Source organism: Mizuhopecten yessoensis, unplaced genomic scaffold, assembly GCF_002113885.1.
Source record: "Mizuhopecten yessoensis strain PY_sf001 unplaced genomic scaffold, ASM211388v2 scaffold1471, whole genome shotgun sequence".
In the NCBI taxonomy this organism is placed as follows: Eukaryota; Metazoa; Mollusca; class Bivalvia; order Pectinida; family Pectinidae; genus Mizuhopecten; species Mizuhopecten yessoensis.
Genome location: NW_018404063.1, coordinates 22465 through 45670, shown reverse-complemented (window position 1 = coordinate 45670; position 23206 = coordinate 22465). Strand labels below are relative to the sequence as shown.

The 23206-nt window shown below is 36.4% G+C and overlaps 1 protein-coding gene across 1 annotated transcript in view; it reads left to right on the top strand.

The window, feature by feature from the left end:
* Positions 1-19600, top strand: part of LOC110462818 (serine/threonine-protein kinase SIK2-like) — a 50592-nt gene extending 30992 nt beyond the window's left edge. Inside the window, exons 5-8 of the mRNA XM_021517018.1 lie at positions 13967-14137; positions 14718-14841; positions 15345-15568; positions 16356-19600. Coding sequence (XP_021372693.1) covers positions 13967-14137; positions 14718-14841; positions 15345-15568; positions 16356-18677 — 2841 coding nt within the window. The 3' untranslated portion in view covers positions 18678-19600. The remainder of the gene's footprint in view (positions 1-13966; positions 14138-14717; positions 14842-15344; positions 15569-16355) is intronic.
* Positions 19601-23206: the final 3606 nt, after the last annotated feature.

Here is a 23206-nt window from a genome sequence, read left to right as displayed (position 1 = left end):
CCGGCTGCCCTTTTGGGGTCTGATGTCATAGTCCGGCCATACGACGTAATCCTACGTCGTCCTTGTAGTCATAACTCCAACACCATTGCTGCCATTCCTTACATCTTTATTTCCATGTACAGCTTACTCAGGTTAATCCAAATGTTGATAATCTTTAACTCTCTCCTTTCTGACGCTCAAGGTTTCTCTCTCCTTTTTGACTTGCAAGGTCCCTCTCTACTCTCTCTGTCTCGTTCCTTATATACTTGCTACTTGTCCCTCACAGAAGACCTCCTGCTGAGGCTCCTTGCTGATCTCAGCCAGCAGGACATTTGGCCCATGCTGTGTTTCTTATTTTACTTTAACCTGATATTTTATCAAAACTATAAATGTTACAACTGATCTAAATACTTGTCCTGAAAGATGACATTCTCTGCTTTATACTGAAGTCTTGTACTTATAACACAAACATTGAACTTAAATGCATTATTGAATTATTTAGTATTTGAACACTTCAAATGACAGTAAAACATATACAGAATCAAAACTACTTGCTTGATTTGAATAATCAAAACAGTTCCATAAACTACACATAATGCTTAGTGTAATTATTTCTCTATTCTTGTATAAAAGAATGAAGCTACATAGAAATAGTATGTTGAATTTAAAATAACAAATCAAATCTACACTATATCGGCTGAGGTTCAGCTTATCATTTTAATGGTCCCAGTGGGGGTATCCCACTACTGACCATTTGCCCTTGAGCCAGAGGGAGCTGATCACACAGCATGACCCCCTATACAGCTCAGCTAGTACTGATTAGCCTACACTTGTGCAGCTAAAACTAATTATTACTTCTCAGATAAATTGAGATAATATGTCACACCATTTCTCTGTCAGTCATACCTGTATTGGCGCTGGCTAGGCGTAGAGTATCCAGAGTTAAGCCTGCCCAGGTGTGAGAGTCAAGGTAAATTGGCTTTGAATGTGTTCTGACGTCAGTCCCTTGCTTTATTTCGGTCCCTGGCAGGAACTTAGCACTGGCTTGCGTCATGCCAGGGATGTTTGCATGACAAGGAATACAAAAAACTCTAGTTTCCATATTAATTATTAAGTAGCTTCTACATCGGCTGTACTGTTGTCAGTATACTGCCGTCAACATGTTAATTGTCTTGTAGCGTTCTTTTTTTTTGCCTATTTATTGTTCTTATTTCCATTATTTTTTATCCGAATCTGACATGAACTTTTTATTTTTTTATTTTTTATTAGTTTTGCCAAACACCTTCTCTTTTCTATTTCATCCTTTTTATTTCCCAACAATAACATTTGATATCCAGGGGAAGGGATTGACTAGATTCCAGTTGAGGGCCGAATTCATTAAGAACATGACTAAACTTGAGTAGGAAAGTATCGGAATGGTATTATTTTAATTTAAAACAATAGAAAGAGATTTATTTTGGGGTGCTGGGCCTTACATATTTAACTCTAGGAACCAGGTACACAGGAGGACAACAAATCCCCCCTACCTAAAGGCCGATTATATTGGCCCTGTAAAATCAGCCACTTTATAATGCAAACATCCCAGAGCACTTGGAGAGCCTTTAATGTAACCAAGGCTACAATTGGGGCTTCTTTATTGTTTTAATTCTGCGGGTTTAAATTCACCGAAGGAGCAGTGGTATGTTTGTACCTCTTTATTAGATGTTTAAAAATAGCTCATATCATATTGTGAAAATGTGAAAATGTTTTTTTTTTTAACCCTTTAAGAATACCAGGTATTGAAAACATTCTCGGTAATGTGAATGAGGAAAAAAGTTTATGATATATTTCTCATTTCTTATGATTTTTTTTAAACATGTTCCAAAGAATTTGTTTTATTAGCCCAACATTTCTCAATAAAATGAACGTTTCTGGACTCCTCTCACGGATCTCTTACGAAATGAATATGAATTTAAGATCCAGTAAAGCTCCAAATATAAAAGGTAATTTCAAATTGACACTGCGTAACGGCCACCTGATCAACAGAATGATGGAGATCTACATAGTTAGTAAGAGTAAATGTCTGGAGACCAACACAAATTTCTTCGGTTTTTAAGGGCTGTTTTCTTCACAAAACTACCTTCCTTCTATGATACCTTGAACCTGGGCTGGTATTAATGAAACCGTTTTCATGCTCAATCCTGGATTTTGTGCTCCAGCCAGCTTTCTTGTAATTCACCTAAATCATGTCAACGATCAAAAAGTCACTTGTAAATATTGAAAACAGTATTCGGCTTCATGTCTCTTCAATATTTTTTCCAAAACTTGGACAAAATAAAGAGCTTTTAAATAATTCATAACCGGGACAAGAAATAAGGCTTGAGCACTTGAATACTGGCCCTGATTTTTTTTTTTGCTCAATGAAATCTTTGTTTTGTTTGTTTTGGACACGTTTGAAAGCCGTTACAGTGATCCTGTTATCTGCTATCCTTGTTTATGTGTTCTTGAGGCAAGAAAAAGACTAATCACATTAGGAGAATCAGTAAACAAGTGAATGTATACACGTCATTTGAGGAAGACTTGTTCGATTGATACACACATACTGGGCATAATTAATACGGAATCCGAACATCACATTCATACATACATCATTAAACGAATCAGTAGATCAGGTTTTACTTCCCATCAGCCGGTTGAAATTTTTTCAGCCGAAAACAAATTACACAAATTTTAGGTAGCTAACAGTCTAACATTGAGGTGTTCAGTGAAACTGGTTTGTAAATGTATATATGTGTTAATTGCTCCTGTGGACTAGACAGGAAAAAAGTATTTTTATACATAAAACAAGCAATGTACTTGTAATGTACATGGTGTGTACATTGTGAAGGTTTCCTTGCTTCTTTGGAGCAGACGCACCATATTGACATTATATGTTCTTAAATCAGAGATCTCCCATGGGTGCCCCTTGCCACAGCTCTTGAGGTAAAGGTCAGAGGTCGGAACTTACGTCAATGGCTGAGCTTGGAGGTCATAAACGTACACAGGCCCTCATAACATTGTCAATCACTGCTTCATGTTAAATAAAACCAATTTGTACAATAGTCCGTCCATCAGCACTGGCTTAACTTCTCTATGGTAAATAAGACTACTTCTCGGGCACAATGTAATTATACCCCTTCATCCATCAAGTCATCACACGGCTAACACACTTATTCTCTTTAGGAATTTAGTCAGCTTTTGTTAAGACTTTTTGTCATGATTGCCCAGTAGTGTACTCAGCGTGTTGCTTTGTAAAGCTTCCTCTGTAAGCTTAATCTGTAACGCAGGACATGACAAGCGTCTTTAATTTTTCTGGTAAGCTTGATATTGGTAAGGACTTTTTTGGGAGTTTTTTTATTTGATGTTTTTGTAACTGAAAAATTTGGAACATCTGGTTGCATTGTATGCTTGCTTTTGGAATGCATAAGCTCCATTAAGACCAGAGTTTAAGGGATTTTGTAAGCTTTGTTTAGGAATATGTAAGCTAAGCTTCATCAGGGCTTTGAAGGATTTGGCAGTCTTAACTCATTCACCCCTAAAATTTCATAATGGACTAGTCCAACCTTTTAATTTGAAAAGTTCAAACTTTTGTGCTTAGTTATGTATAAGCTTCAGTTTGGACTTGCATTTCTTAACTCATTCACCCCTGAAATTTCATAATGAAATATTTCCGACCTTTGAATTGGAAGAGTTCAAATGTGTCTTCAGGGGTGAATGAGTTAATTTGGTACTTCGTAAGCTTTGTCTTGTAAGCTTCATTTGGGAAGAATTTGAAGGACTTAGAAATCTTGGTTTGGTGCTTAAAATGCTTTGTTTCGGCATGTGTAGGCTTTATCGGCTTTATCAGGAACGGGAATGAGTTTGGCAATCATAGTTTGGTACTTTGTTTAGTTTTGTGAGCTTATATGACGACATTGTTAGACTTTCAAAGGATTTCCAGTCCGTCGTTTCATTCTTGAATGAGTATCGGCATGTTTCCCCATGCAGTTTACATTTCAAAAAGTTTGTAAGAAAGTTATGGAAAAGTTTATGGCAGTGTACTTATATTACAAGAGTGTGGAGTAAGATATTTATTTTTCTAATTTGGATAAACGTGTCTTCCTGTGACAAGTACAGTAAAGAGAATTCTGAAGTGGAGGGTTTAGATAAAATACACATCGGGGCGATATTATATGGTTTTCCCTCCATCACTAGACAGCATGTTGTGAACAATACACTGAAGTGAAGTCTTGATGAGCTGAACGGTTGCCAGAATTTCTCTCTTTTTGCATTATTTCTCCCGCCTAGAGCTCTACAAGTTGGAAATTATTGGAATTTGTTTACGCAACTCGCAGACATTCCAACTAATTATCAAAACAGAGTGTGGTTAGGTGGTACAGAAGGAGAGAAGTTAAATTCCGTTTAAGTGCATTGATTACACCAGTTAGGTGTGTTTACGTGTTTATATATAGTATGGTAGCGGAAATTATGTCAATTTTTATAGTGTATGTACGTCAAACGACTTGTGGCTTTATACGCACGAAAGTCGACCTGGACGAGATGTGTATGACACAACGTGTATGTACTGTGACGTCTAGAAAGGGCTGACTTCCTGTAGACAAGGTCAGGAAGCGGTGGACACAGGCGATTTCCTGTCAGCACTCTCTACACAAGGTCAATAAGTCCGTCTAGTTCACTTTAGGTGACAAACAAACTCCTTGTTTTAATTTAAGGATCCCTGTCCCACTGCACTGTGGTTTTTCCTATAAACAGTTACGTCCGTCCCCACAACTTCCGTTTGAATATAACTGTATCACCATTGAGCCCTAAGACTTTCCTTGACCATGTAGCTCGGTCGTTATGAGTGATAGTACCACATTCTGAAGTTCAGGGTTCGAATCCTGGTCTAGCCCTGCTGAAAGTTTACACTAAAAAAAACTGCTGTTGATTCTATTTTTGTTCATTTCATCTTTGTTATTTCTCATTGAAGTCCTGCAGGGCATTTTCTATTCATAAATGGTTTATCAACGTTTATGCTTTAATGCTGGAAAAACAGTTTCCAACACTGAGATACATTTTTTGGCAGTGGTACGGGGATCCTTGATTATTTAATAAAGCTACATAATTTTCAAAACATTTTTTGGGAAGTATCTAAAAAAAATCCTGATTTTAAAAATGATTTTTGGTATAATTGTTTATATTACAACTGTCCAGCTGTTCTGCTGTATAATTAGGTTATTTAAATCCACATGTATTTTAGATATGGTTTCAACCTTTGGCTTAGAGCAACTGTTGGTGGATATCTAGGGGTGTTCAATTCCCCTAACTCACTGCCTGGGCTAGTAGATGCTATGTTATGGCAAGTGCAGATTTTCAGTGTTTAATAAGAAAATAGACGCTTGCAAAGCATTATTTGTCAAAATCTGCCTGCAGGCAAGTAAAGTCTACCGGGTATATGTATAAGGTTTTTAAATGATTGTATCGATAATTTTTATCGCTGAAAAGCACTTAGTGAAAACACATCACATGTCTGCACCTAATTATTTGTTATACTTGTACGAATGATAAACAGTTGATGGAAATCACCTTCATGAATATTTAGCATGGTCCCAAATCTTATGGTTGTATGGTTTGTTTACAAGTAAAGAACTTGTGCAGGGCTAAACGGTAAGGAAAACCCAATAGTCTTGAGACTAGTGACATCTCCCACTGGACTAGTGGTTCTACAAATTGCTATCCTGATTTACAAGTCAAAATTTGTTATTGCTTACCAAAGTGTTGTATCATATTGGGTGAGTGGAAATTGTGTATGAACTAGTAAAATCGGAAACTATTAGCCCGACTGACCGGTATTTTAAAAATTAATTTCTAGCCTGTTGTGTGGCTCATACCTTTTTTCGTTTTCCGTACTTTTGACATGTCATTCTCAAAACGTTGCTGCAGAACTTTTGGCCCGGGGGCCAGTTGGTGGGTCTGCATCTTTCCTGCTTGTCCTGAATGTTTCCGATTATCTTGACATATTCGTGTGACTCACCCGATTCCCCGATTTCCCTTGATAGGATGATGACCTTGAGCTCCAGGTCACCACCTAGGCCAAGACTTGATGAGGTCATGTGTCCACTTCTGTAGCTAGAACTGAATCATACTTCAATTACCAAGAATGGGGTTGTTTGGTTTGAGGAACGACTTTTAAATGAAGAAAATTTTGAACACAAAGTCTGTCATAAGATTTATGCATTACAGAGTCCTGAGTTCCACTTGCATTGTACCATAGGCAATTGCACTAGATATTTTTCAAGGAAACATCAATGATCTTGAGTTTCCTCTCACTTGGGCTAAATTTATTCAATTGATATTATGAACGTATGAGTGGAAATAAAAGACAGTTCATCCTAAATTTCGATGCTGATCTTAGAACTCGTTTTACCCTGATCCTCCATCCCAACTTGGGTTAGTTGGCACAGGGAAGACACCTCTCTGTATGTACAAAAGTGTAGACAGGTTTCTATTTATAATTGCTGTAAATGGAAAGTACAATTTCTTCCCATGTACAATAAGGTCCGTCTCGGAGAAAGTCTTAAAATCATCGGCATGGTACTTCAACGACAATTAGTTACGAATTTGGGGCACAGGTGTTGTGCTGTCGGCAAAGCAGCTCTGTGTTTGTTTGGGGGCAGAAAACAATTACATTGTAAGCAGTGCTGCAATGTGACAGGGGTATGGCTGGGGCAGGAGAGCGATGCAGACAGCGACTGGAATGTCCTAACTGTTCATACCTCTGTTCGTCTGTGGTGAGCACTCACAGAGTTCAGTATGTAAACACTCTTGCTTAAAATTTCTGGCCTTTTCTCTAGCTTAAAATTTCTTGCCTTTTTGGTAATTTGATCTTCAAAAAGCAAATTTAAATGCTTCGTTTATTTATATGCCAATAGTTTTCGCACAGAAAACACCCCCTTTCAAATTAGAAGTTTAACATTCACCCCTGAATTTTCATAATGAACTGCTCCAACTTTTGAATTGTTCAAATGTGTTTTCAGAGGTGAATGTGTTTAAAACATAGTGAGGAAAAAAATTAGAACAAAAACGTTTTTATTTTGATATTTTTACATACCAGCGTACAGATGAAGGAAAAAACCCTTGGAAAGGTTGGAATATTTTCTTGACTGCTTGTTACCAAGACTCATTCATGTACTGGATGGTTCTGGCACTGTTTCTGAACACACTGACAAGACTCGTAAATCAACTACACAATGAATTGTTTGTGAGGGAAAAAAATTGGGCGCCTAGCTGTGTAGCGTGTAGCGGTACATGTACTGGTTTGGTCGCTGTGTACTGTAGTAATCACATTGGTTTGAGTACAGTGGCTGTGGGGAATCACAAGGGGAATAACTACATCAGTTGCTGCAAACTTTACATTCACATGGAATATGTACCTTGGGATCTAGTTCAACGTCTGGATTTCAAAGGTTTTCAGAATACACTGGGCTTTGTTGAGTTCTGATGTTTCTCCATAGTCCTTCAAGAAATTTTCATCAAAAGTCTTAAGCTCATTCACCCCTTAACTTTCATTATGAACTATTCCAACCTTTGAATTGGAAGAGTTCAAATGTGTTTTCAGGTAAAGAGTTAAGGGTCTAAAAGTTTGCATAATTCAATATAAGTGTTAAATCAATTCTGAATGAGAAGATTATTCTTTAACTAGTTCCTAAGCTGGAATTTGTATTAAAATTTGTTTTAAGGGAAATAACTCCTTAGAGCGATAAATATAGCAATCTGTTAACAAGGGAGATAATTCTACACCATATCAATTCAGAAGGGAGATAACTCCACACAAGTCATTTCTAAAGGGAGGTAACTATATACGTAAATCTGTCCTTTAACTTGGTCACCCCTGAAATTTCATAATGAACTATTCCAACCTTTGAGTTGGAACGGAGTTTAAATGTGTCTTCAGGGGTGAATGTCAGTTAAGGGATATAATTCCGCCTTAAATAAATTTGTCTTCAGGGCAATAACTACTAATCACTGTTATAAAGGGAGAGAATTAGTGGAGTCAATTTTTTTTAAAGGGAGGTACAATATGTTAAACCAGCTATATCACTGAATTTAGATAAACTGGTTTGATGGTGTGGTGAGGTGTAATGTACAATTGACAATATGGGTAAATGCACACTAAAGATATTTGTCCTGTTAAATGCTGTTACAAAAATTGTGTTTTTTCCCGGTGATTTTTATGGCCACAAACGTTTACACAAACAGGCATACACAGAATCCCTGCCAGAGAATTTGTTTTTTATGTCTCAACTGCCTACAAGCAATTATATGTGGACATGAAGGCCCATATGTGACCTACACAGAATCTGTCTACATACACTGTACCGTTACAGACCTTAAGTCAATCACCCAAGGCCATAATGGCGTATAACGACCCACGTCTTGCGTCATTCAGTGGTATGCTCACATCCATATTCATGTTGTGTTTGTGTATTAGTAATGGCTGACCAGCTAATTAACTACAATGTGAATCACCCTGTTCTTTATTTCTAGGCTATCAATGACGTACACAAGTTGAAAAAAAATAAAATCCACCTCATCTAATTTTGACATCAGGGCTCCTGTCCCTGCTTGACATTTAATTTATTAACTCTAGCTGCCTTTTGTAATGTTGATAGCCAACCTCCATGACCCGTGGCTATGATATCAACATGCCCATCAGCCAGGGCCTTTAATTAGATCAATCTTAATGTCAATAATTAATTCAGCATTTCTCGTTAGCACTATAAAAACTTAATATTGTAACGTGTCACATGGACACACCTGACTGAACGTGGGTTACAGGGAACTGTGTACACGGAGACCGTTGATAAACCCATTTCACGTAGCAGTAAACTCATTCACCCCTGAAAACACATTTGAACTCTTCCAATTCAAAGGTTGGAATAGTTCATTATGAGATTTCAGGGGTTTATGACCTATTCAAATGACTAATCAAGGAATTTATTTAACAAACCATCCCTTTCAAAGCTTAGTGTACATCCTCTTCTTGTAACTACACACAATAATTTCAGGATTCAAATATTTACAAATATGGACATAACTTTGTATGTCTGTTTATGACAAATAATGATATCTTTCCGACAGAAACAAAACATTTTGATTTTTTGTATACAAGTATAAATACAATTAATCTAGGAATATCTTTCACTACATGTCCAATTAAGGATTGTGCATTTAATTTTTTTCATGCATATATCATTCAGAGCAGATTTTTTGGTAATTCAAATATATGAAATAATGTGAAAAATTGTAAAATTTATCAAATGTAATATTAAATTCATAGTACATCTCAGTGGACAGTGGTCTGATACAGCTGAATTAGCTTAACCAATGATTTTATGTGGCCAAATATCATCTGCTCTGCTGGCAGACTCCCGGTGTATGTTTTGAGATACTCGGATAAAAGTACACTCTTCAGGCACCAACCGATGGAATATTTGTTCAAGATGGCTGTTACATCAATTAAGTTTCCCTACTGAAGTATCTTGATATATAATGGCTATTACATGAAGGTGCCTCCCCCCTACAATTGATGACACGTCTGAAGCACTTGTACTTTGGATTCAATCCATTCCGTGTTTCATCTCCATGACAACATAATAGTTAGCTATTACAGGAAGCAGTCCCCCTCCCTCCACTAAGTACAGGTGGAATGGTCAGTGACGTAAGTCCTGGTTCCATTACCAGTCAGTAACACAGCTGCTGCCTAGTAATTTACTAGTTACCAGCCGTTCAACCTATTACTGATGCATTATATATATGGAACAACAACGTAAAGAACACACTAATTAGTACTTTAATTGCTATCAAAATCTCATAAAAGATTGCATTTTAGATTAATTAGTATTTTTAATACTGGTATTTGTATGTAATATTGTGTTTCTTTAGGGTTGTGCATTAGGGCAGTGGGGGACAAGTGTTTAAGTCGTCTGACATTCTATATCTGCTACCATTTACCCTCCACCTCTGGGTCACGGGTTCGAGACCTATGGGTGGCAGTCGCCAGCTACTGGCTGTATGTAGGTTGGTGTTTTTTCTCCGGGAACTCAGGCTTTCCTCCACCACCAAAACCTGGCACATCCTTAAATGACCATAGCTGTTAATAGGACGTAAAACACAAACAAACCAAATGTGCATTAGATGGAGGAATTTTTGCTCTGAAAATATGTTAATGAATACAGTGTAATTAGCAAAGCTTTAACTCAATCACCCCTGAAGACACATTTGAACTCTTCCAATTCAAAGGTTGGAATAGTTCATTATGAAATTTCAGGGGTGAATGAGGTGAAAATTTTAGGTGATGAAGCTGACAGAATGGCTGTATTTTGTTGGTGTGGGTGTCTCATCGTCAAATCAGATAATGCTGACCTATTTCAGCGCCAACACAGGCATAGGCATCTTATGCAATTATTCATCTTTTCCAATCAGTGTTATCATCATGTCAGGCAGTACTGTTACGACAACAAGTGCTAGGTTTTTACACGGGGGTGGGTGGTGGGAAGGAAAATTATCTCGTTTCTCTTTCGAGGCAGCAGTGATATTTGTTTCATGTTTCATAGGAGTGTCACTAAACTACTTTTCATTTGTCAGTTTTAAAGATATTTTTCTTAGAAGGAATTAATTGAAACATTCATAAGGCATTTAACACTAGAACAAATATTAAATTTGTGATGGAAGCACTCGTGTTAATTTCACTCTTTCCTCATGAAGTGAAATATATTGAACAAGATTTTAGAGACAAACTCCCCAGATGTTTAAAATTTAGTAAATAGTTGTTCTGCTGAATTTGTGTGAAAAAAAATTGTATATTATTTTATATAAAAAGTTCATTTCTAGTCATCAGTGTAGTTGCTTTTGAAAACATCTCAAGAATTTTGCATTAACAGAGGTCAGTATGAGAATTAGTTGTGGGGAACTCCCTGAAAGTGACGTGAAGTTGGACACCAATCCATAATTTTTCATTACATCATATAAAAGGAACGTAACAGAACAGGTTATGTATGGAAATGATGTATTGGGTGGGGAGGTGTAGACCGTGAATCAGAGATGAGTAAGAGAGAGCTCTCCATCCACTATGTTAGCGGTTGAAGGTAGTACTGTTGTGTTTGTGTGGGGGTGGTTCAAGACAAATCTTCATATCAAATGCCGATTCAGTGTAATAAGCGAAGCTTTCACTCATTCACCCCTGAAGACACATTTAAACTCTTCCAATTCAAAGGTTGGAATAGTTCATTATGAAATTTCAGGAATTCAGAATGAGTTAACAAATTTGTCTGAAGCTAGTTCCTCAGCTTTGTTCATCACAAAATAATTTTTATATATTTATCAGTATTCAAACTATGGAATTTGTCTAAAATAATTACAGAACTGGATCTCCAAAAATAAATGTTTGAAACATGTTATGAAAAATTGAACTTTCAAAAAACCTTTTCCTACAAATATTTCAGGAAAGAAATCCAATTTTGTGGCATAACAACATCATTTGTACAAGATATGGAGTATGTAGGTGGCGTTGATATGTAAACTTGGGACGTTGTTGATGATTTATATAGGTGATTCATTACCTCACTGTCAGGTGTATACAATGATACAGGAACAATCCCTTGTTATGTTGGTTTTCAATCTATGACACCGTTAGGTACAATGAATTATAATAAAACCTGTCATAACCGACCCCTGTAAAACTTGTAAAAGAAGCCACATTTCGTGATATACATTGTACATGACCTTCTGTAAATTCACTTTATTTTTTTTTGAGTAATTAATTTATGCATTAATATATGGCAAGTCTTAATCCTGAATTATAATTTTTCTCAAGTACTAGTATTAAATCTGAACCAATTTTGAAATAGTTTCTTCCTACTTGCAAATTCAGATTCAAGAATTTGTTATTAAAATGCGTAAACAATTTGTAAAATAAAAAAAATATTCAAGAGAGTATAAAGATTTGTAATAATTTACTCAATTTCTACTTTCCTGGTGGAGAATAGAGTTGATTAAGTTATTTACATGTAATAATTTACCCATAATGTACCATACACATGGTTTAAAACTAGGAAAGTCATGTACCTGCAACGTATGGTTTTCTTTTCAGAAATGATTTATCAAAGCTAAAGTCATGCCAGAAAATGTAGTTCTTTTCGTTTGCAAATGGAATGCTGTCAAAATTGTCAGAAAAATATATATCAATAGTGCATTTATTTGTACATGTGCTCATAAATATTTTCTTAAAGGCCAAAATATTCTACCATTCAGCTCAGAATGCTCTTCCACAGGGCTGTTTGTGAAATTGGGACAAGAATGTGAAATTTTTGTCATCTCTGGGTGTTAAAAGGAAGAACAGTGTGATTGATTGATATAATATGGAAATATCAAAATTTATTTGATATATACCACACATTCAAACTTGATAGATGACAGATTTTTTTTTTTTTTAATACACCACACAATTAGATAATATATATACAATGCACCACACGTTAAAATTTATCAGGATATGTTTCAAACTAAGAATTGATTATTTGAATTTTTTATTTCAGATAATGACAAAAAGAATGATTTTTATCACATTATAAAAATTGAATTGAGCTAACATTAAAATGATTATTTTTGTTATATTTTGAAAATTGAATTAAGCTAACATAGCTTTAATTTGTTGTTTTTTGCTCATTCTAAGGCCTGTTAATACTGGCCTTGTTCTGATATTGGTTAACTTAATGGGTAATTTTTAATCAGAATTTCAAATTTGTTTTTCTTCCCAGTGTCTTCTCATTCAATGAATTATATTATTTTCTATAGGTGTCCATCTCAAATGCACAGTAAGTTTCAAGTTTGAGGGATAAAATTCAACATCAAATATTTAGATGAAAATGTAATTAACTCATTCACCCCTGAAACTTCATAATGAACTATTCCAACCTTTGAATTGGAAGAGTTCAAATGTGTCTTCAGGGGTGAATGAGTTAAGTTTGTGACCTTATATTGAAGAGAGGTCATGATCACAGGGTCGGATAGTAGATCCGGTTAGGGTTTGAATTATGATCTATTAGTCAAAATGACATTGACCCCATCTCAGGATACGTCAGACTGTGACATATATTTAAAGTCAATGAAAGATCCACTTAATACAAAGATACTTATTCACTTTGCTAAATTTGACTATCAGTGCTTAGTTTTACCTGCTAGCGTATCCTGCTTAAAATATCAGTAATGTATGTGGGAATAAATAATGGTATTGTGTCATACTTTTCAATTTATGTTTAGTTTTATTTCATTTAACTTCCAGCTCAAAGGTTGGAATTGTCCATTATGAAATTTCAGGGGTGAATGAGTTGAAAAATGAAACATTTTATGTTATATTGTAATAAACGTCAATCTGAAATATATCGTAATTTAATTCCATGATGGAAAGTCTTCCTACTTGTACATGCCCGGTCGGATATGTGTATTCTCAATATCAGTGAAGTTTGGCAGACAGTGGAAATTATCATTGTGTTGAGTTATTCTTCACGCAGAATTGCAACAATCAGTGTAATATCTTGTAACTGACTTTTTAAAAAATTTCAACTCTAAATACTGATAACAAACTTTACTTTACTGCAATTATGATTTTAAGCATCGGAAGGACTAGAACATATCTGCAAGATGAAGCTATGTTTTTATTCACTATCACATTTATTCCAAACTATTTTCCATGAGAAAGAATGATGTAGGATAGCATTTAAAAAAAAAAAGTTTGAAAGGGTATATTTATGAATGTTTCATTCAAGTATCGAATTATGTAAAAAAAAATCAACAACCAACCAAGTGTTTGTTTTCATGACTGAACAAACATTCAACAAAACTTGTACCAAAACAGTACTTGTGTTCAAACAGAAGAATAATTTCTTGGAAGAACAATTTATCATATGTGTTTCCCATTGTATAATTTCAGGCTGAGAATCTCCTGTTAGATGCTAACATGAATATAAAGATAGCAGACTTTGGGTTTGGAAATTTCTTCAAGACGGGGGAACACTTAGCTACGTGGTGTGGGAGTCCGCCCTATGCTGCCCCGGAGGTGTTCGAAGGCAAGAAATACCTGGGACCCCAAATTGATATATGGGTAAGTACCTCACACCATTTCAGCAAAATTTAATTGACACAAAAGTCATTCACAGTATGCCTGCAGGCCCACTTCACATAACATAGTAGTTAACAATTCAAAGTATTCTAAATGATTTTTCTCAAATAGTTTGTAAATTTTTGATATTATATTTTGATTGTGCCGTTATACTCATGACCAAGTTTTTAAGTATTTTAACCAAGGCTAAAACATGTGTGTCCATAATTATGAAGTGATAGTAATTACTGTCAGTTTGTATCGGAAGACTTCTTTTGCTTGGTAAAAAATTTAAAAGTTAATTTGAAATTTCTATCAAATTTACTTATTTTTATATCTTATTCGAATTCCTAGTTTGTGAATAGCACATTGGTGATCTTCAACTGTGTTTTGAAAATATCTAGCCAGATATATCTGGATATGGTATTTTATACATTATATTTTATACATTGTATTTTATTCATAATATTTGTACATTATAACATTATATTTTATACATTATACAACATTATATTTTATACATTATAACATTATATTTTATACATTATAACATTATATTTTATACCTTGTATTTTGGTTTCAGAGTCTGGGTGTAGTTTTATATGTCTTAGTGTGTGGAGCACTGCCATTTGACGGCCATAATCTACAGATGTTGAGGGACCGTGTCCTGTCAGGCCGGTTCCGAATTCCATTCTTCATGTCAACAGGTATTTTCAACCTTACCTTAAAAGATACATGTCATAATCACTGAAGTGTCTTAAAGAGAAACAAGTTCAACCCAGTTATCCTGGGCCGCTTTCGTTCATCGCAATCCAAACGGTTTAACCAGTTAGACCAGAGTTGTTCTTTTATGAAATAAGTTTATACCTAGTAATCCGATGCTGCTTTCGGGCGAGCCTTGACAAAGCCTTGTAAGGCCTGCATTAACTTTGACATGGCCGCTAGGATTTATACCTGAATATGCTACTTTTGAAAACGGATAAACCGGTTGTTTTGAAGAATGGCCATGTAAGGGACATAACTGTGATGTACATTTTGTAATAGGTTGGTTATATTTATTAACTAAGCAGTTTTGGTTTGTCATGTTCAACATTCAAACATTGAGATTATATTTTGATAAAAGATTCCCCTCTTGGTTAACAAAAAATAAATAAAAATGTCAGGTTCCTATATGTGACTTGCTTCACCTGTATCACGTTGCTTGTTTCAGAGTGCGAAAGTCTCATTCGTCGTATGTTGGTGCTTGATCCTTCCAAGCGCCTGACCATCGGTCAAATTAAGAAACATAAATGGATGTTGGCGGATGGCGGTCCACCCAAGCTACAGTCACCTCCTAGTCCAATTATCGGGTATAATGCAAAGATTGGCGAATTTAATGAGCAGATTTTACGACTCATGCACAGTCTTGGGATAGACCAGCACAAAACTATGGAGGTGAGAGTTTCTTGATTGTGGTCATTTATTATATCAATAGACACCTAGGTCACTGTCCAAAGAATTTCCCAAAATTTGGATGAATTTAAAAAAAAAAAATTACATAAACACTTTATTTTTTCCTTTTACTAAAATTGGTTAGAGAATTTTCCTTTCTAAAGCATTATATTATTGTCGTTTTATCAATGGCCTTTGCAAATGAAATACTTGCTTATGTCTAGAAAGGAGTATAATTTTAATTAGTATTCACCCTTAGCTGTTAACATATGAATCCCAAATGAAAAAACCCATTGAATTTGATACCTACATCATTAAAGCAGTCTTTTGTTGTTAAATTTGAAATAGTTGTGTTACCTTCAGAATGTTATTTATTATGACAGAAACTGGACAAAACTAGTTTGTTCTATCTCTTCTTTATTTACTCTATATAAAAGTAAATTACCAATGTTAACTCATTCATCCCTGAAATTTCATAATGAACTTTTCCAACCTTTGAATTGGAAGAGTTCAAATGTGTTTCCAGGGGTAAATGAGTTAAATATGCTATATTCCCACTTTTCCCCTGACTTTGTTGCCCAGGGAGTAAGTCCTTTATTAGTCATGTGTTATTCTGAATACTAAAACACCATTGCGAGTCCCTGGTCTTGTGAGCGAGACGACACTATAGCTATATTCCTCAAGACCCTATTTAACTGTGTGTCTCTAAATACTGTATACCTATACAGAAACTAAAATAAACAGGACAGTAGTTGTATGTGCCACTGACACTGTCTTTTTGTGGTTTCAGGCATTGAAGAGCGATGCGTACGATCACTATACTGCCATTTATTACCTCCTCTTGGAGCGCTTGAAACAGCACCGCAGCAGTTTCCCACCTGAGAATCGAATAGATCCGCGGAAGCGCCGACCAAGTACGATAGCGGAACAAGCCATGCTTCACCATACACAGACTAGTCAATCTGATCATACGACCGACGGAGGCATGCAGCGTATACCCCTAGTCAACGTCAAACAGGGCATGTTTAGTCATACGACTGACTGTACTCATCCACCCAATGTGAACTTTTTAAATGATATTGATATTCCAACGCCCAGTGTGGCTGGGTGTTTAAAGGAAATTGTATCCATCGGGGTTGTGGCGAAGACAACTACCCCGAACCCACGTGCGACGCGCCTCATTACTACATCAATAGACGAGGGTGTCGAGGTGGATATCATGGACTCGCCTGATGACAATAGTGCTGCCGGTAAAGGCCAGTTTGTGCGTGACGGTTTTGGCATGGGACTCATACCAAGCTGTGCTTTTGGTGACCTGTCACAGTTGAACACTAATGGTAATAATAGTATCACATCCATTAGCACAGGCATTGGTTCGCCCTTTGCCAGTTTTGACTCCTCAATGGAGCCCGATTTTATGTCTAGTCTTTCAGAAGGTTCCCAGTACTCGACGGGTTCCGGGTCATTATCAGGCGGCCCTAGTTATGCCATTGGCAATCCAGATCCCCCCGTCACAGGCAATGACTCTGGTGCTATGGGGGATTCTTATCAGGACAATACTGGCTCTATAGATGCATCAGGGTCCGAAGAGTACTCGCAAGATCGCAGTCAAACACGATCGCCAGTCAACTTCCGTGAAGGGCGACGGGCTAGTGATGGGTTAGTTGCACAGGGAATATTCGCATTTAGACAACGACTTCAGAACAGTATGCGTGCGGAGGGTATGATTGAGCTACGGGAGGAGCACCAGGAACTTCAGAACATGTTCAGTGGGATGCCTTCCACGGAGCAGTCGGTTGCCCTTCAGCAGCAGCACTCGGAATACATAGAAAAAAATGGTCGTCAGTGGTCACTTGAGGATGGCCAACATGCCCAAGCCCAACGACCTCCACGACCTTTGATGAAGAGAATGAGTTTGCCCTCAGAGACATTTGACCTCCAGCCTCACAGGCTCCTTGCCATAAAACAGAGCCTACAAGTTGAGCGGGAGCTGGATCGCGTCACCAGCAATGAAGAATTGACCCAGCAGGGGGCAGCAGCACCACCATTCTGTCAGCAATATGACTTCCCGCTGCAGAGCAATCCCTTAAAACAACAGTTCCTGCAACATCGACTGCAGCAAAAGCGACAGACACTTCAGAAACAGACTCAGCTTCAACATCAGTTTCAGCAGATGCACATCGTCCCCTGTGACCCATCCTCATTATCATCAGCCAATCAAATTCCTCGTAAACAGAGACATTCTGGTAAACATGACGAGTTGAATCATCTGAGTCGACCACCAGTAATTCGGAAGATCTCATACAAGCTGGCACAGCAACAGCCCGTCATGCCCCCAATGTCAGATGGGGGCGATGCACCATGGCCACAAAACTTGCTGCCACCTACGCAAGAGAACGATGGTCAGGAGGAAGTTGGGCAGGAACGAGTTCCAATGCAGAATGTATCGGTGGTAATCCAGCAGCTGCAGCAACAACAACAACGGACGGTGTGTGTTCCGCCGTTGTATACAGCACATCAATTGCAGCTACAACAACAGCAACAACAACAGCAGGAGCAACAGCAGAATCAACAGAATCAACAGGTGCTGGACTACCAGCAAAATCATCAACAACAAATGCAAATGAATCAACAACAGCAACATCGACAACAGCAGAATCAGCAAATTAATCAACAGCAGCAGTCATCTGGGGGGCCAGTCACACATCACTCGCCGGGGCGTAAAAACGCATTCATACCCCAGGGGGGTGAACTGGCACTTCTCCAACAACAATATGCATTGGAAAAACAACTACAGCAACAGCAACAACAGGTGCCGAGCTTCACCTTTACAGGGGCTCCTCTAAACGACGAGGTCCTGGTCGCTGAAATAAATAACTCTCAAATCTCACTCAGCATTGAGTCAAATCAGCTGTCACTGTCACAGCTACCCTCTTCATCACCTCACTCCTCCACAGAGTCACTCAAACAGACCTCCTGGGACTCGCAGCATCACAACGGAGTTATCTCCCCTCCTAGTCACACATCACAGGACACGGGCGTGGTTGTGTTGCCGTACTATATGGCCCAGCCCCTGGTGACCACAATTGATGATCATATGGATGTGTCGTAGCCGTCGTAGTGTACCTGTGTATTGTAATGTATGAGTGCCTGAAAGGTCATGTGTACGATTAGATATAATATGTGTGTATCCATACTTGTATGTGTGTATGTAAGTTTGTGTAGGCGTGTGTAGATATATTATGTCGGGGTGTGAATGTGTGTTTTAGTAAGCTATACATGTAAACATATGTACTCAGCATATAAGTGCGATTTTTGGAAGTTTCTGTGGCCTGCGTCATTTGTCTTCAAATTGCAGAAAAGCCTGATTCCGATTTATTGACATGTAGGTAAGCATTGTTGGAAGCAGCGTTAAGACCTGGTTTAGTGTTACACTTCAAGATCTGCAAAGTGAACAATATATAAATGAAAATATACGTTAGAAATTTGTTTCATACCTTTCCATATTGGCAGACATTGATATGATCTTAACTCATTCCTGAAGACACATTTGAACTCTTCCAATTCAACGGTTGGAATAGTTCATTATAAAATTTCAGGGGTGAATGAGTTAATTATAATCTAATGTGTACTTTGAAGAGAACTGATCCAGATCCCAGTGTGTGTGGTGTATGGTGTAGTTATGCCCTTATGAGGGTGTGTATGTTAGTCTATGTAGTGTCTAAATGTTATCATACCCTAGATAGCATCACAGCTAGTCAAGTTGTTCTGGTATCATGGTCTAGTGAAAGTTTTATTTCTATAAGCCTCTCTTCATTTGGAAATTAATATTTACTAGCTTTGCCTGATGGTAATATATGAAAATATAACATACAGAAAAGTGTCGGAACAGGATGAGAGTTTTCCCTGAATTGAAACTTTTGTATTATGTGCTAAAATTCTGTGCTAAATAATGAGGTATTTTAACCCTTTCACCTCTGTAGACCACAATGGACCCATCCAGATCAATGCATGGTAGAGTCTACTAGAGTTACATAGGGGTGAAAGGGTTTATGCTTAATGTCCATATATTTAAAATGAAATTCATTTTTTTTTTTTAAAGTATTTCAGATATTACTGCACCTTACCCTATTCTGTGGACTCTGAACAACACAGCTTGCTGTGAGGGTGTTTCGGCGTATGACATATAGGTACTCTATTCTATTTATGGTTTTACTAGCTTGCTAATTGTCTGTATTATTTAAATCAGTGTACGTTCTAGTGATACCTGATCGGTGGTGATTGATCAGATGTATTTATCATAATCGTGATTGGTTATTTCTGATTGATCAGATGTATTTATCATAATCATAATTGGTTATTTCTGATTGATCAGATGTATTTATCATAACCATGATTGGTTATTTCTGATTGATCAGAGGTATTTATCATAATCATGATTGATTATTTCTGATTGATCAGATGTATTTATCATAATCATGGTTGGTTATAGCTGATTGATCAGACGTATTTATCATAATCATGGTTGGTTATTTCTGATTGTTACAGTGCTGCTGTTACTGTTGCAGTGTTGATTATTGTAACAGTACTCGAACAAATTGTAAGATCTTGATAACTTTTATTCCATTTCTGTAAACACATAAGTCGTGAGAAAGGCAAATTCCGAAAGACTGAGAGAAGCAAATTCCAAAAGACTGTCAAAGGTTCAATGATAACATGATTTTAGGTGAAATGTTTTTGTTTTGGCTTTAATCAAAATCTGAATACTAATGGTCTTTTTACAAGATTTAGTATGGCTTTTTGAGAGAAAAAAATATGCTAATGACTGAACAATAATTGAACACCAGAGTTGTATTATATGTTGTTTAAAAACCAAATGAAATTATAAAAAACTCTTTTTTTTTTTTTTTTTAATTAATGATTGATGAGATGAGTCCATTTTGGTCTACAGGGGTGAAAGGGTTGAAAGCGTTGTCAGGATTAGCTCTCACAAAAAATCTGGTATACAAGGGACCTAACTCTATTAACTGCGAAGTACTCACGTTTTGCAAGAGAATAACAAACTTCTGTCCGTCCAAAACCTGTGGAATGTACAATGGATCTTTGCTAACCTGTACAATGATGGTCGTAAATCATTATTTTGTCCATATCTAATAACATTCAGGACCTAATTGATTTTGTAATGGTACCTGTAAAATTGGATAAAGAAATTTTGGATTACAGAAATTATCAAAACTAAAATGTCTGTACACATCTGGGTTTATTGTATATGTTGTCATAAATACATAATTTGAAATAATTACTTTATACTTTTTATTTTCGCTTCTTTTGCCCCTCCGTAATGAGGGTAAATTTATCATTACAGCAAACTTTTGTAAACAACATAATTATTATACCAAGTAATTAAATGTGTAGTTAACGACATAATATCAATAGCCATTAAATGGGAAATTTTATTAGTGGGCGAAAATGGATTTCACAGTTGAAGCCCGAAAATTTGACAGAGCAAAAATTTCCTGGTATACAATATTATTGGCACTGAAAGTCTTTATGCTGTGAAGTTTGCTGTGTTTGCATGTCACTCAGTGATTTCATTCAGATACAATGTAAAATTGAGTGAACGTTAAATTTGTCCCAGCTGCTTGAAATAACATCCATGAAAACATCCAACTGTACAGAATTCTAGATCGCATTGTAAAGAGAAATGCTGTAACATTGATGTTTATTGTAATAATGTAACATCGATGTTTATTGTAATAATGTAACATTGATGTTATTGTAATACTGTAACATCGGCTTATGATTATTCCTGTTGCAATATTCGTTGCGTTATTGTCAGAGTAGAAAATGTATTGGTTCTAGTCTAATTTCGTTGTGTAATGGTCATGGGGAATCTCCTGTGGTCGATTTGTGAACAAATATTAATAGTGTGTATAATGTCCGATCTGAAGTGGCAATACGTAGCGCATACCTTTCATTACGAATTCCAGTGATTTTTACGAAACAAGAATTTGCCAAAGACGTTGCTTTAAGCTGTTGTCTGTGGTTCCACATTGAACTAAAAGCATTTTTCATTATCAAAGATACAGAATCACTTACTAGCTCCTCAGTTTTCCAATAGCATTATATTATGAATGTGTAATTCCGATCCGACGCAACCGTTCTACTTCAGTATATATTCTTCAGTACTCGAATATTACCATAACATATGTTTTGAAGGAAGTTGACAAATTTGAGGTAATAGTTTAACTAATGGTCAAAGTAAAATATGTATTAAATACATGTACAAATGTACCGACCTACTCGGTAGTGAAGCGGACGATAAACCACTCTAACAAACAAACAATAATCATTGGGGGGGGGGGCAGAGGACAAAATCCCTGTTGTCAAGGCAAATAATTAAAAAACGTGAAGATTAAAAGAACACTGATTTTAGTCTTTATTCTTAATGTAAGAATTTTTTACATAAAATGTTTATCAAAATTTGAAAATAATAATTATATCCTGTATACGGATTTATGACTTTTATTTGATAGCCACACTTCACATATACATATGTATCAGTTTTCAGCAAACAATGTTTTTTAATCTTACACAGACTCTGTTTTGAAAACAGTGGTTTAGTGTATGTGCAGCTGAACCCTTTCATCCCTAGGTAAATCAAATGGACTCTACCATACATTTATCAGGATGAGTCCATCATGATCTACGGTGGTGAAAGGGCTAATGTTTTGATTTTAAGAAATTGGGTAACACTGCACTGATTTTACTCCTATTCCTTGTTACTGTATCTTTAAATCCTGTATACAACGATGTGAAAGACCTAGATATGGCTACTCTGTATATAGACTGGGGTGAAAATTCACCTACGCGTTGTGTGCTAAGTTTGTGATATTTTCTTGTTGGCCAAGTAGAATAGGCGTTGTCAGTTTAAATGCTGTCTTCCCCTTTTTGACAGTTGGATCAGTCCAGATCAGGATTGAGCAGAGTCATTTGTTTCTTTATGGGGGTGTTTCAGTGATTATGTAACACTAACTGTAAGATTATCCATACCTAATTTTTCAAAATGTTTCCAGTATAAACAAATACCTACACAGATTAACCCTTTCAACCCTATGTAATCTATGTAGACTCTACCATGCATTGATCTGGATGTGTCCATTATGGGCTACAGTGGTGAAAGGGTTAAAAGTTGAATGCTTATCACTGAATTCAATTCAGAACATTCATAAAAAGATGTTGTGAAAGAAAAACTTGAAGTTGATGCAGTAGTAAGCCGAGATTATAAGATGATTAGTTTTAAGAATTCAATCTTCTATATGTCTGGTATGTCACAATTCTCATTGTAAATCGACAGTTGCCTTTGACTCTGTAATGATCTGAGTTGAAACCTCTCGAAAAGGGTAGTCGGGATTATCAGTAAATGTAAGGGTTTTAATTGGCACCTCTAATACTGTAGATAAGTGTGTCCATTTGTCTGTGTATCATCTCTTCCCAGTAAATTCACAGGAGGTGACATGCAATCTGACAGCAATATATTTAATTTCTGCTAAAGACATCTGCTTTTTGCTATACTTCACAAAATTATATTTTGTGTGCGTTATCCAACAGTGTAATTCTAAAATCACTATTCTATCACTT